Raw genomic sequence first — 15,579 nt, 5'->3', positions numbered from 1 at the left:
TCTAAGTAAACTTAGGCTCAGTATTATTCGTTACACTGTTATACTGCTCTGTGTGTATTAAGTGTGGTGAAACCAGTATTGTACCACTTAACCAGTATTGTACCACAGCCTGTAGTGTGTAAAAACGAAATGTTTCGTTGCTAAAACCGCTTGGATACTAAAGTTGACTAGTTCAGAGTTCCGCAGTTCTCAGTAACATTTGTACCTGTCACCATTTGGAGAAAAAGTATATAGCAAGATGATATTTAGTTTCTTTTTACTGGTCACCATCAGATAAATACGAAGCTCCTGAAGGGACATATGCGTATCCAAAAACTAAATAATAATAATATTCTCGTTATAACGACTTATAATCTCGTTTTAATAACGACGTACAGAGCTACAGATAACTTTTTGGATCATTGAGTTATGTACTCGCTTGTGTTCATCTCAATTGGGTATCCTAATTTTCCTTTGAGTAACTAAATAAATTGTACTCACCTCACTCAAACTCAATTGGGTATTTTTCCATTTTCCATTAATTTTACAAATATAAAAAAGTTTAAATGTTAGTGTTCGTTATTTATATTTGATCTCTAATATGAGAAACGATAAGAAAGACTGCAGGTTGTCAAGTTCATGTCCTGAAATAGAACCTCTCAGTATACCGCAGTTATTTTATTTTATCCACCGTTACGCAAGCTAAGATTTGACATTTTTGTTTGTACGCATGTAAGATCACATTTATTGGGTATTTACCAAACTCCAAGCGTACTTGTACGCAATAGACTTAATAGGAATTGCGTTTTCTCATAAACATTTGCGTAATTTACGCAGATACGCAGCTTATCTGTACCTCTGACGTGACGTATAATCACGTAATTACGACTTATAAATCTCGTTATAACGACTTGTAAATCTCCGGGCCCGTTCCACAAAGCGATCGTAACTCCCATACTTTAACATAGACTTACGACAGTCGTAGCGCTACGATCGATTTGTGAAACGGGCCGCTGGCTGATTAACTTTTAATCTCGTAATAACGACTTTTAAATCTCGTCATAACGACTTTTGGTGGAAGAGCAGTGGAGTAGCCTAGTTGTTAAAGCGTTCGCTCATCACGCCGATAACCGGGGTTCCATTCAAGACATGGGTACAATGTGTGCAGCCCATTTCTGGTGTCCCCCACCGTGATATTGCCAAAAAGCGGCGTAAAACCATACTCACTCACTCACTTTTGATTGAAACTGTGACACATTGATTCTCTCACCTGATGGGAACTGTGACACATTGATTCTCTCACCTGATGGGAACTGTGACAAGTTGATTTTCTCACCTGATGGGAACTGTGGCACATTGATTTTCTCACCTGATGGGAACTGTGACACATTGATTCTCTCACCTGATGGGAACTGTGACACATTGATTCTCTCACCTGATGGGAACTGTGACAAGTTGATTTTCTCACCTGATGGGAACTGTGGCACATTGATTTTCTCACCTGATGGGAACTGTGACACATTGATTTTCTCACCTGATGGGAACTGTGACAAGTTGGTTTTCTCACCTGATGGGAACTGTGACATATTGATTTTCTCACCTGATGGGAACTGTGACACATTGATTTTCTCACCTGATGGGAACTGTGACACATTGATCTTCTCACCTGATGGGAACTGTGACATATTGATTTCTCACCTGATGGGAACTGTGACACATTGATTTTCTCACCTGATGGGAACTGTGACAAGTTGATTTTCTCACCTGATGGGAACTGTGACACATTGATTTTCTCACCTGATGGGAACTGTGACAAGTTGATTTTCTCACCTGATGGGAACTGTGACAAGTTGATTTTCTCACCTGATGGGAACTGTGGCACATTGATTTTCTCACCTGATGGGAACTGTGACACATTGATTTTCTCACCTGATGGGAACTGTGACAAGTTGATTTTCTCACCCGATGGGAACTGTGACACATTGATTTTCTCACCTGATGGGAACTGTGACACATTGATTTTCTCACCTGATGGGAACTGTGACAAGTTGATTTTCTCACCTGATGTGAACTGTGACACATTGATTTCTCACCTGATGGGAACTGTGACACATTGATTTTCTCACCTGATGGGAACTGTGACAAGTTGATTTTCTCACCTGATGGGAACTGTGACACATTGATTTTCTCACCTGATGGGAACTGTGACAAGTTGATTTTCTCACCTGATGGGAACTGTGACAAGTTGATTTTCGCACCTGATGGGAACTGTGACACATTGATTTTCTCACAGTTCCCAACCGCAAACCTTGGGATGCGACTACCATCTTCGATGGAGGGATCAGGAAGGTAAGCAAGGATGTTACACAGGACTCTAAAGACCAGAGGCTCATCAAGTCGGTCGAAACCATGAATTCTAAACTCTGTCAAAAAAGAAACGCAACCCCTGTATTTTAGAGATTTTGATCTGAAGTTTTAGGACGACACGGCATTTTTATTATTTAAGACAGAAGTCTGAAATTTGGCAGAATAATAACCCAGATGGGCATGTTTAAAATTGTCATTTCAAAAGTCATCTCACAGACACCAGTTTGTCACCAGGGGGGCGTCTTTCTCAGTATCTCGTATGAGCACCACGCGCTGCAATCACTGCACGGCATCTCCTTGGACAAGAACGGATAAGACGCCGGATTCTTTCCTGGGAATGGCTCTCCACTCCTCCTGCAGTGCAACGGCGAGCTGTTGCAGCGTCTGTGGCGGCGGCTGACGTTGACGTACGCGTCGATCCAGAGTATCCCACAGGTGTTCAATAGGGTTGAGGTCTGGTGATTTAGAGGGTCATGGCAAGACATTGACGTTGGAATTCTGCAGAAAGTTCATTGTTGCACGTGCAGTATGAGGCCGGGCGTTGTCCCGTTGAAAAATCTGTGTCTGTTGGTCAATAATCGGGAGAAGGTGAAGCTCTAACACGTGGTTGATGTAACGTTGGGCTGTCAGGTTCCTGGAACGATCACCAAGTCTGATTTCTGGTTGTATGAGATGGTTCCCAAACCATGACGCTTTCTCCGCCAAATCTGTCCACCTGTCGGACGCAGATGGGCGCAAAACGTTTATGACGTCTCCTATACAGACGCTGTCTTCCGTCGTGACGTTGCAAAAGAAAACGTGATTCATCAGAAACCAGATTCGCCTCCAGTTTTGTAAAGTCCGTATCCTTACGTTGTTGCACCACCTGAGTCGTCGGCGTCGATGTAGGGGGCGTAGTACAGGTCCAACAACTGGTCTACAGGCACGTAAACCCGCTTCTTTCAGACGGTTCCTAATCGTTTGAGCTGACACTCTCCTCAAACCTGGTATTTGTGTGGCAGTCACGGTTGGTAGGGCATGCCGATTACGCAGGTGATGGACCCGGATGTACCGATCTTGAAGGGGCTCGTGATTCTTGGCCTTCCACTTCTCGGGCGATCGTTGGTCAAATTGAAGTTGTTGTAGCGGCTCCAAAGTCGGGATATCGTTGTTTTGTGAACATTTAGGTGCCGTGCAACAGTTCCAAAACTTTCTCCGGCTTGAACACGACCAATGGCGATATTTCGGTCGGCAGCACTCAATCGTGGCATTTTTAACACAGCTTTTCGGCGACAAATGAATGAATATAATACGGAAGCACATGGGCTTTTATACACCCTACATTAACTGCCATTTTCATGATTTGCATGTGTTTTTTTTGTGCGAAGTCACCATGAGGGTCATTTCATGCGTTGTGACGGAATAAGCAATAAAATACACTTATGCGTACAAATGCAGTTGTTTGGATGGTAATCTTCATTAATTACGTGTATCATTTCAATACATTCGAATAAAATTTAGTTTGGAAGCAATAACTTCATTCAAACGAATTTTTCATATCTGAGGACAGGGGTTGCGTTTCTTTTTTGACAGAGTTTATGTTCAAACAGACCCAATTCAGAAGTAGACGAAGGCCACTAAAAGTCGTTATAACGAGATTTAAAAGTCGTTATAACGAGATTTAAAATCGTTATAACGGGATTATATAGAGGATATTATGAGTGCCTATGTCATACTATGTTTACGATTCGAGTGCCAAAATGTTGGTATTTCCCGAGCGAGAGCGAGGGATATACCGATATTTAGGCACTTGTGTCGTTACATTGTAGGATATTGGCACGAATATAATATTCTATTTAGTATTAATTACCGAAGTCGTCAAATTGAGGAAAATAACCCCAAATCTACTTTCAAACATACGCTGGCTACCCGCCGTCGCCGCATGTAGAACGCAACGTCATAGAAGAAACATGACGTCACGTCACCATGACAAACTGATATTTTGTCCTAGGGCATGGTATGAAAACTATGAACCCCGATATTTTCACCCTCGTAGGTAATAAAAGTCGTTATTACGAGATTATTTTTTAATTTTGGTTACGCAAATGTCCCTTCAGGAGCTTCGTAGATGAAGATCAGGTACCTAAAGCGCTCAATCCGTTTTCAGATTTAATTAGCGTGCATTAGCATTATATTTGAATAAAGCTGAAATTGAAATAGAGAGACCACCTGTAAACGACCATGAACTACACGCGTTGACCAGTAGCTATGAACTAAATTTACATGTTTTGAATCATAAATTCTTGATAAGACAAGGCAACAGGTGTCCAGTCTCTTGGAAAGTTACACAATATGAGAAAGTTCCATGACGTGTGTAGCTCAAACAATCTGGCTGCTGAAAAATGAATGTTGTAGTTCCCTTCCTCTTCCTTCAAGCCATCCTTCCTGCGTGGACGACAACACGGACGCCAAACACCACCGTCGACAGCCTTGCAATGTCGCTTCTGAACTCAAACATGATACAACTACAAAACGAGATGTACAATCTGGTTAGCGAGGTGGCATCTCTTAAAACGGAAAACACCGACCTGAAGGCAACGTTGAAGACTTTGCAGCAGAACAATGCGGCACACGCCCTTTCCATGATCCAGACTGATCTGCAACTTCTTCAAAACTCGAATTTTCAATTATCAGGTGATGTGCTTACTCTTTTAAAGAAAATGTCAGACATGGAAATCAAAGCTGCAGATCTTAAAGCGAAGAATGCGTATCTGGAGAACAGTATCCTCACAGAGCGATTGGAGAGAAATGACCTTGACCACAAGGTCACCAACTTGTCCGGAATGCTAGCGTCATGCAACATGGATCTACAACAACAAGGGAACACCCAGTCTCTCAAAAAACCAACAACTGACGCAGACACTGTATGTGCTGAAAATGCAGCAAATGCATTTGAACTCTTCATTTCAAGTTCAGGTGCAAGAAAGAAAACAAGAAAACAAACTCCTTGGTGTTTCGTTTGACAGCAAACTTCAAAACGTGACAGTTAACATCGATACCTTGTTTAATGAAAGCGCTGAGCATCTTCACACTTTACAAGGCCTTGCTGATGAAGTCACGATATTGCACAAGGATGTTGGGCTGCTCAACACGTCAACCACAGCTGATGAGGTTGCCAGAAATGTGTCTGAGAGGTCATTTGAGAAGTTAAGCAAAGATTTCGCCAGCGTCACCAAACAAGTCCAAGCTGTGGTCAGCTCCGTTGTGAACTTGGAAAGTGTCAAGACTCGCTTAACGCATTTAGGTAAGATGTACACTTGGGCATTCACTGAGGACTGTCATATGACTGCTATATGCTGTATGTGAACCTTGTCACATGACCATACGTCTATATGCTGTATGTAAACGTTGCACATAGTCAAAAGTCTATATGCTGTATGTGAACTTTATCACATGACCATACGTCTATATTCTGTATGTGAACCTTATCACATGACCATACGTCTATATTCTGTATGTGAACCTTATCACATGACCATACGTCTATATTCTGTATGTGAACCTTATCACATGACCATACGTCTATATTCTGCATGTGAACCTTATCACGTGACCATACGCCTTTATCCTGCATGTGAGCCTTATCACGTGACCATACGTCTTTATCCTGCATGTGAGCCTTATCACATGACCATACGTCTATATTCTGCATGTGAGCCTTATCACATGACCATACGTCTATATTCTGCATGTGAGCCATATCACATGACCATACGTCTTTATCCTGCATGTGAGCCTTATCACGTGACCATACGTCTATATTCTGCATGTGAACCTTATCACATGACCATACGTCTATAACCTGCATGTGAGCCTTATCACATGACCATACGTCTATATTCTGCATGTGAGCCTTATCACGTGACCATACGTCTATATTCTGCATGTGAACCTTATCACATGACCATACGTCTATATTCTGCATGTGAGCCTTATCACGTGACCATACGTCTTTATCCTGCGTGTGAGCCTTATCACGTGACCATACGTCTTTATCCTGCATGTGAGCCTTATCACGTGACCATACGTCTATATTCTGCATGTGAGCCTTATCACGTGACCATACGTCTATATTCTGTATGTGACCCTTATCACATGACCATACGTCTATATTCTGTATGTAAATGTTGTCACATAGTCCAAAGTCTATATTCTGTATATGAACCTTATCACATGACCATACGTCAATATTCTGTATGTAAACGTTGTCACATGGCTATACGTCTATATTATGCATGTGAACCTTATCACATGACCATACGTCTATATTCTGTATGTGAACCTTATCACTTGACCATACGTCTATATTCTGTATGTAAACGTTGTCACATGGCTATACGTCTATATTATGCATGTGAACCTTATCACATGACCATACGTCTATATTCTGTATGTGAACCTTATCACATGACTATACGTCTATACTGTATATGTGAACCTTATCACATGACCATACGTCTATATTCTGTATGTGAACTTTATCACATGACCATACGTCTATATTCTGTATGTAAACGTTGTCACATGACCATACGTCTATATTCTGTATGTGAACCTTATCACATGACCATACGTCTATATTCTGTATGTAAACGTTGTCACATGGCTATACATCTATATTCTGTATGTAAACGTTGTCACATGACCATACGTCTATATTCTGTATGTGAACCTTATCACATGACCATACGTCTATATTCTGTATGTAAACGTCACATGACCATACTTCTATATTCTGTATGTAAACGTTGTCACATGGCTATACGTCTATATTCTGTATGTAAACGTTGTCACTTGGCTATACGTCTATATTCTGTATGTGAACCTTATCACTTGACCATACGTCTATCTTCTGTATGTAAACGTTGTCACATGGCTATACATCTATATTCTGTATGTAAACGTTGTCACATGATCATACGTCTATACCCTGTATGTGAACCTTATCACTTGACCATCCCCACATGGGCACAATGTGTTAAGCCCATTTCTGGTGTTCCCCGCCGTGATATTGCTGGAATATTGCTAAAAGCGGCGTAAAACTAAACTCAGTCAGTCAGTCAGTATCACTTGACCATACGTCTATCTTCTGTATGTAAACGTTGTCACATGGCTATACATCTATATTCTGTATGTGAACCTTATCACATGACCATACGTCTATATTTTGTATGCAAAGCTGTCATGTAGAATAATTCAATACAAGAATGTGTAAATGGCGTTATTTTGCAGCCTGATAGTTAACATATCTGTACAGTCATAGATTCAGATATGATTTGGGGTTGTGAATTAAAGTACTTGTATGTCATCCTTCACATGGCCATTTCCTCAAAGGACGCTTTACCCTTTTCACCTTTCCTCGGCAGAGCAAGATCCGAAAGTCTACTTCGATGTAAGTTTTCCTAACTACAAAGTAGCAAACTTCTCCGAAAATGATGTACTGAAGTTCAACGACACCAGATACAACGTCGGCGGAGGTTACAACTCCACAACTGGAAATTTCACTGCCCCCACCAATGGGGTGTATTTGTTTCTGATTAACGGAGTCAACGATTACGCAGGAGACACCATGAAGAGTTTCAACCTGAACCTGAGGCTAGAAGAGGCGACAGTTGCTGCGACCACAACATCAGGGTCCAAGTCCGGTTCGGGAACGGCATTTGCTATTTTGGAGTTATTGGTCGGATCCAGGGTGTATGTAACTATAGACCATATCTCTCAAACTGACACTGTCATCGGTCAGTACTTTACCAGTTTTATGGGAGTCAGGCTATTTTAACTCAGTTGAACAACTTCAAAATAAAGTTGATCACATGTTCTCAACGTGTATGTACACATGATTGCACTGCGTGTACGGGGTTGGGGTGCACGGGGGTTATACAGCGCGATGCAGTTAGAGCACATGCCCCAGCTTGGAGGAGAACAACCGAAAGTGACACATGTTGTACCCGTCTACCATTTGGAAAAACAGGGATGTCTTAACATGTTATCAAGAAACCTACACATTTCTCCGATGTCAGAGATAAACAAAATATCCAGAATACCTTCCTAGGTTATCTTGTAGGTATCACAAGTTTGAGAGAAGCTGAACTATTAATTGTTTGATGGGCATTTAGAAGTTGGTGAGTCAGTAACAAAGCATACAACTTATGGGTGAGGGGAGGTGAGGGGAAATGGGGTTTAACGTGGTACTTGAGAATATTTCGCTGATGTATGTGTAGCTGCTTGTACTAGCCCAGACTTAAGCTGGTTTTATGGTGCTAGCTCACTGAGATATCATGCCGCAGTTAAGCATGAATACTCCGCTCAGACACATTATACTGACTCAGGGCCGACTAGTCCTTGTTGTACCCATTAATGCCGAGCGCCAGGCAGGGACCAACAAGTACCATATTTTAACGTCTTTTGATATGATGCGGCCGGGGATCGAACCCGCGACCTCCTGCTCTCCGGGCGGACGCTCTAACTCCTACACCACGGAGGCGGCCTTACCAGTTTGTGGATAACAATGGACTTAATGCAGTAACCAAGAAGTTGTTGTCCATAAAGTCGTATGCTATATTAGCTGAACTATTGTCATGTCGAATTGAGAACCGGTTACAATCAAGTGTTTGTTGCCAGACACTGGACATAGCGGTATTGGGACGTCAAAATAGAACGTAACATTTCGGATTGAATGGTAGGGTTTGATGCAAGATATATTCTGCCACTTCCTGAAGAAACGCACACATAACCTAGCAAATGGTAACCCCCTAGTGTTGCTCTGACAGTATACTAATTTCTGGGACGTGCTGGTACGTGGACATTATCCGCGACCAGGAACGCTATATTGCCTACCGAGCAAGGACGCGTGTATGAATAAAGTAATACCCCTTACAATTTTAGTAACAACGGCGCATTATGTATAAATATCCCCGCTGACTGGCCCTATTTCCAATATTACTTTCGCTCTCAATACAGAGGTTACATTTTGATTGCTTGTCTCCAACCCTCAGCGAAAATCAATCACCGTCACATGTATGTCAGTGATATTAGGAATCAAGTTCACATCAAGTTCTTTGTGTATCAGGAATACCTTGTCTAGTACCAGGGTTCCGTTGTACAAAACAACCTTAACGCTAAGACTACCTTAGGTTTGTGTTAAGGTATGGGAGTTACGGTCACCTTAGCGCTAAGACTACCTTAAGTCTATGTTAAGGTGTGGGAGTTACGGTCACCTTAGCGCTAAGACTACCTTAAGTCTATGTTAAGGTGTGGGAGTTACGGTCACATTAGCGCTAAGACTACCTTAAGTCTATGTTATGGTATGGGAGTTACGGTCACCTTAGCGCTAAGACTACCTTAAGTCTGTGTTAAGGTATGGGAGTTACGGTCACCTTAGCGCTAAGACTACCTTAGGTCTATGTTAAGGTATGGGAGTTACGGTCACCTTAGCGCTAAGACTACCTTAGGTCTATGTTAAGGTATGGGAGTTACGGTCACCTTAGCGCTAAGACTACCTTAAGTCTATGTTAAGGTGTGGGAGTTACGGTCACATTAGCGCTAAGACTACCTTAAGTCTATGTTAAGGTATGGGAGTAACGGTCATCTTAGCGCTAAGACTACCTTAAGTCTATGTTAAGGTATGGGAGTTACGGTCACATTAGCGCTAAGACTACCTTAAGTCTATGTTAAGGTATGGGAGTTACGGTCACCTTAGCGCTAAGACTACCTTAAGTCTATGTAAAGGTATGGGAGTTACGGTCACCTTAACGCTAAGACTACCTTAAGTCTATGTTAAGGTATGGGAGTTACGGTCACCTTAGCGCTAAGACTACCTTAAGTCTGTGTTAAGGTATGGGAGTTACGGTCACATTAGCGCTAAGACTACCTTAAGTCTATGTTAAGGTATAGGAGTTACGGTCACCTTAGCGCTAAGACTACCTTAAGTCTATGTTAAGGTATGGGAGTTACGGTCACCTTAGCGCTAAGATCGCTTTGTACAACGGCACCCTGGAATGTTCGGGATCAATCCGAGATGTGTTCGCAGTTTTTGGTAAAGTAAATCAATTATGTCGATCTTAATTCGTTGAACGTATTTTATTTTTATGAAATATTGATTTTACTTTTTTCAGTATTTTCTACATGTTAAAATAATTTTGATTCTATGTTTTGTGACATAGCAGCCTCAACCAAATTCAACCCTGAAACAATGCTTATGAGCCTGGTTGAATGATGAACCAGGACTGTTTCCGACCTGGACCAGGACTGTTTCGAACCTTTCTGAAGAGTGTGATGTGATAAGTCGTCGATCGTCAATAATCATATCATATATACACAAAGAACTTAATCAAGTACCCCCTGTATTTTTGCATTGATAGGTTTTCAACACTTATATAAAACGTCTCGAGTTTTTCTGACCCGTATGATCCTTTGGTTCTGAAAAAACGACAAAATGATTGAAATCTATGTTGGTTTCATGATGATAATTGCTCATTTTAAACAAAAGCCCACTGTTTTTTATACAAAACCATGTCTGTACAAGTATGGCCCTGGAATGTTTAATATTGTACTTATTGGTGAATGTGAACATTCAAAATGTCATTTTGCGTGTCTTACATGATTCAAGGTCAATACCGCGTGTAACCTCCATGTGACTGTATGACAGCCAGCAGTCTCCTCCTCATACCCCGTGTCAGCCTCCTGATCCTCTGAAGGGGCAGTCTACACTATTCCTGGTGTAAAGCAGCTTCCAAATGGGCCGAGTTCTGTTCAGGAAGATACATTTGATGCACACGACGACCAATCATGTCCCAGGTATGCTCCAAAGGGTTAAAACCGGGTCTCATTCAATCATGAGGTATGTCAGAGGGTGCTTTGTGTATATTTTATGAACATTTGTTTAGTGGTTGCAGCTGAAGATCCTGGAGACACTGAGTCATCTTCGAAGCCTTCCCCTCTCCTATTGAACTCCGCTGCAGCACAGTTAGCCGTAACACAGGAAGGAGCTTCATACCCCAAATATGACACCATGCTCACAAGGATGGCTGTTGGAGTTCAGGGGGAGATAACTTATTTGTTTTCATTTTTATATCAACATAGAATAACTAACTGTGCCAGCACAGGTATTATATGCTGTTGTCAGAGTGTGTAGTCTAGTAGCAGCCTGTGAGTATGGGAAGTATTGTACTTAGTGCATACACACAATCAAGAGTACATTCTTTCCATCCTTCATAGTGAAGATCTCAGAATACTTTAGCCGCCCGATCTAAATAACACAGCACGTGCAAATTGTACATCCGGGCTGCTAAAGGTTCCGCTGTCATATATTTCTCGCCTTAGATGCAATTTTTATTCGACTACACTTTTCCCTATATTTAGTATTTGGCACGGTATCTAACCATAAGCAAGCCCGTAACCTAACGTTACCTTTTCTGATGAAAAGTTATTGTATTTTATAACATTTTGTGTGCCTTTTTCTTTGATTAATACTTGTTGCGCATATTCAGATTTGAATAAGCTCTTCAAAGGAGTGCTTTTCCTTATCACCATGTGTAAAACTTTGTGCAACTGGCCTCTTCAGAGTTTTCCGGGTGATTCCTACTTCGTGACCTTATCGCCATGGTAGTCACGAAGGTCATGAATATAGTTACGAGGATAAACTTCAAAACCATATAATTTATGACCCGCTGGTGAGTTGCCCAGATGGTTATTGTGTATGGATTCCTCCGGGTTTACCACATGTCGAACAATAGATGAGACGGGAAGAGAAAATGACTCGTTTGTCCAGCCGAACAATTTCCTACGTCTATGACAAGATACAGCGATAAAGGTTTTGTTTGGCTGTTGTTTAATGCCTCACTTAGTTACATGCCAGTCATGTGTCATGTAAATAATCGAGTCTGGACCAGACAAGCCAGTGACTGATATCGTGACTATCAGTCTGGTCAGTTGGGATAAGATGACAAGTGTCAGCGAGCCTGACCACCCAATGCCGTAAGTCGCTTCGTACGACAAGCATGGGTTGCTGAAATGAATTCTAACCCGCATCTTCACGGCTAGGCGGTAATGGTAACGAGACACAAGCAACTTTCCGGTACGTCTTGTATGTTATTCGGTGCTACTTGTAACACAACTTGTTACACCGTTACAAACACTGTACACTTTGTATACCACTTTAGTGCGATAGTGCTGATACATCACTGATCAGCTGGGATTCGAACTACATGGCACGCCGAATACGCGCTTCAGATGACAGTGCCACCACTGCTGTTGAAAGACTGACAACGAACCAAACTAGTTGCTGATGTTTCTGATGAACCATTTAACTTTCTCGATTGCTTTGGTATAAATTGCCGGCCAAAATTGAATATACATTTGGAACCTCATTTGACCCAAATTAACAAGCGTTATGGAAGTGACCCCTTAGGTGACCTAAGGGGTTTGAACCCAAACAGAAAACATTCGCCAAAACGCAACATGGTCCCAATAACAACGCAGCTATCAGAAACCGTACCGTACGAATCGTGCATTTTTCAAAACGTAATTGTGGGGCATTGTTCTAAATGCACGTGTATGATAGTGGTATAAATATCGATGTTGGACAGCGCAAGCATGCAGCAACCAAACAAAAAAAACACACTACGAATATGCCAAGACTTGCGCAAGCGCGACGAGACCGGGCGATCAGTATGGTCAATATATGGGCGTCACGTCAGCTGACGGGAACCTTCAGCCACCGTCAGCAAACTGCTACCAGCACATGGGCCAGACCCAAGATCGCTACATCCGGCAGATCCGGCGCCTTCTGAACATATTCGTGTCGGCGACGTCAACGGCGGCGACAGCACTAGGCCACGCCATCAGTCCTTCAACGACTTGGTATGATTGGTATACGAGCCCACCGCCCCAAGTAATGGCCTTACCCGTCTATACCGTCAACGCAGACTGCAATTGGCACGAAATGCACATTGGTGGCAGCAACGTGACTGAGAGAGAGTCGGTACAGTCAGTTCAGAAAGGATGGCAGAGTTTTTAGACGTAGAGGGAGCGACTGGCGCCAAACTGCGTTCAGTCAGTTCATCATCTCCACAGAGGAGGCGTCATGGCATGGGGCGCCAGTTGTGGCCAGAGAACAACAGAATGGTTATCATCCGAGGAAATCGGAATGCCAAGCGACATAGGGATGAAGTCTTGAGACCTTTTGTGGAGCCCTTTATTCGACAACAGCAAAGAGGAGTTATTTTCATAATAACATAATGAGAATATTTGTAACGCGCTTTTCCAGGCTTCATATCCTGCCCAAAGCGCACAATCTGATTATTATTACCCCGGATAACCCAAGCTGCCTGTGAGGCTCCAAAAGGTTAATAGTCTCATGACTTATTCCATTGAGTACCCATTTTCTGCTGGGTGAACAGAGGCAATTTTGAACAAACTCACTGGTCTAAGGTAAAACCACATGTGATACATGTGCTTAGTTGTGGGGCAGGTCTGAAGTCCTAGAAACTCTCAGGAGTCAATCTGCTAAACACGGTCACCCATCCAAGGACTCTTCACACCCAAAGTTCCTTAACTTCAACTCATTTGTGACCTGAGCTCTCTGCACACGACCACGCACCACAACATTTGCAGTAAGACAACGCAAGCCTTCACGCAAAGCCAGAATTGACCGAGAATACCTGCACAACGTTAACGTCAACGGCGCCTTGGCCAGCGTGTTCTCCAGACATGAACATCTCTGGGATCGTCTTGATTCAGCTGAGTCAGTGTGTACATCTCCAGTGAACCGACCAGGGACTTGGACACACTTTCTTGGACTTATGGAACAGGAGGAGGCGTGTGTTGGCGTGTATGAATAACCAGGGTGGTCACATGCGCTATTGATGACGTGTTCCTGACTCCTGTCTCATTATGTCACTCTTTATGCACTTTTTGAAAGAAAACTCTGATTTGTGTATTTTTGTGTATTTAATTTTGACCCCTAGACACTTTCTTAATGAATTGCAGCAAATGCAAGACAATATGGTTTGCAATAAATGTTCAGTCAAATTATTGGAAAATTATTTCTGTTTGTAAAATAATTATCATAAACCTCACATACGTCTTTGTTTCTCTTTTATGGTCAAGTAAAGTCGGTGATAACTTTCTCTTGCCCGGTAGTTTACTTCCGGGATCACGTTACATGTGTAGGTTGACATGTCTACCATTGCTGAAACTGTCGTTACTGAGTTGATGTATTATTCTTGTACCGTGTTTGCAGGACAGCTGGTTTAAATCACCATGAACATGTATATTTTCAGGTCTTTCTCCGTGCGTTTCTTTATAACGCCAGTCTAAGTAAACTTAGGCTCAGTATTATTCGATACACTGCTATAGTGCTGTACTCAGTATAGCAGTATAACGAATAATATTGAGCCTAAGTTTACTTAGACTGTTTATAACGCGCAACACTTTCATTCTGGAAACCTGTATGTCCAGATACTGTCTACGCTCTGATTTTACAAAATTCGTAATGGTATAGTCATTGATATATACCATGGATGAAAAACATTTAAAAAATCTTTTTGATAATTCAATATTTCAACGATCTCGCCCATGAGCGAGAATACTTTATGGGTGCATCACGACACGTGATTGTATATTGTACATATTATAATTTGTTGTTATTATTTTACGTTTTAGTTGGCCGCCATTATTCACCACAGTGCCCAAGGACTCTCATAATTACTCTAACGCTCTAACAACCTAACACCTCGACACCCCGTTACTCTAACGTTCCAAGAACCTAACACCTCGACACCCCGTTACCCTGACGTTCCAACAACCTAACATATCAACACCCCGTTACTCTAACGTTCCAACAACCTAACACCTCAACACCCCGTCACCCTAACGCTCCAACAACCTAACACCTCAACACCCCGTAACCCTAACGCTCCAACAACCTAACACCTCGACACCCCGTCACCCTAACGTTCCAACAATAACCTAACACCTCAACACCCCGTCACCCTAACGTTCCAACAACCTAATACCTCAACACCCCGTTACTCTAACGCTCCAAAACCTAACACCTCGACACCCCGTCCCCTAACGTTCCAACAACAACCCAACACATCGACACCCCGTCCCCCCGTAACCCAACACACGCTCCAACAACCTAACACCTCGACACCCCGTCCCCTAACGTTCCAACAACCCAACACATCGACA

The 15,579-nt window shown here is 42.4% G+C and overlaps 2 protein-coding genes across 2 annotated transcripts; one reads left to right on the top strand and one right to left on the bottom strand.

Moving 5' to 3' along the window:
* Positions 1–167: 167 nt before the first annotated feature.
* Positions 168–4,969, bottom strand: LOC124261050 (protein PELPK1-like). The gene is made up of 5 exons (XM_046695374.1): positions 4,914–4,969; positions 2,073–2,353; positions 1,678–1,974; positions 1,415–1,645; positions 168–205 (listed from the first exon to the last, which is right to left on the bottom strand). The coding sequence occupies exons 1-5, from the start codon at positions 4,967–4,969 to the stop codon at positions 168–170; spliced, it is 903 nt and encodes a 300-aa protein (XP_046551330.1).
* Positions 4,970–5,257: 288 nt separating this feature from the next.
* Positions 5,258–8,203, top strand: LOC124260801. The gene is made up of 2 exons (XM_046695118.1): positions 5,258–5,629; positions 7,752–8,203. The coding sequence occupies exons 1-2, from the start codon at positions 5,263–5,265 to the stop codon at positions 8,162–8,164; spliced, it is 780 nt and encodes a 259-aa protein (XP_046551074.1). The 5' UTR covers positions 5,258–5,262; the 3' UTR covers positions 8,165–8,203.
* Positions 8,204–15,579: the final 7,376 nt, after the last annotated feature.

This window comes from Haliotis rubra, unplaced genomic scaffold (genome assembly GCF_003918875.1).
Source record: "Haliotis rubra isolate DU_JTF1 unplaced genomic scaffold, ASM391887v1 Scf119, whole genome shotgun sequence".
NCBI classification, from domain to species: Eukaryota; Metazoa; Mollusca; class Gastropoda; order Lepetellida; family Haliotidae; genus Haliotis; species Haliotis rubra.
Note: the sequence above shows the minus strand (reverse complement) of the source record. Positions and strands in the feature narration are given on the sequence as shown.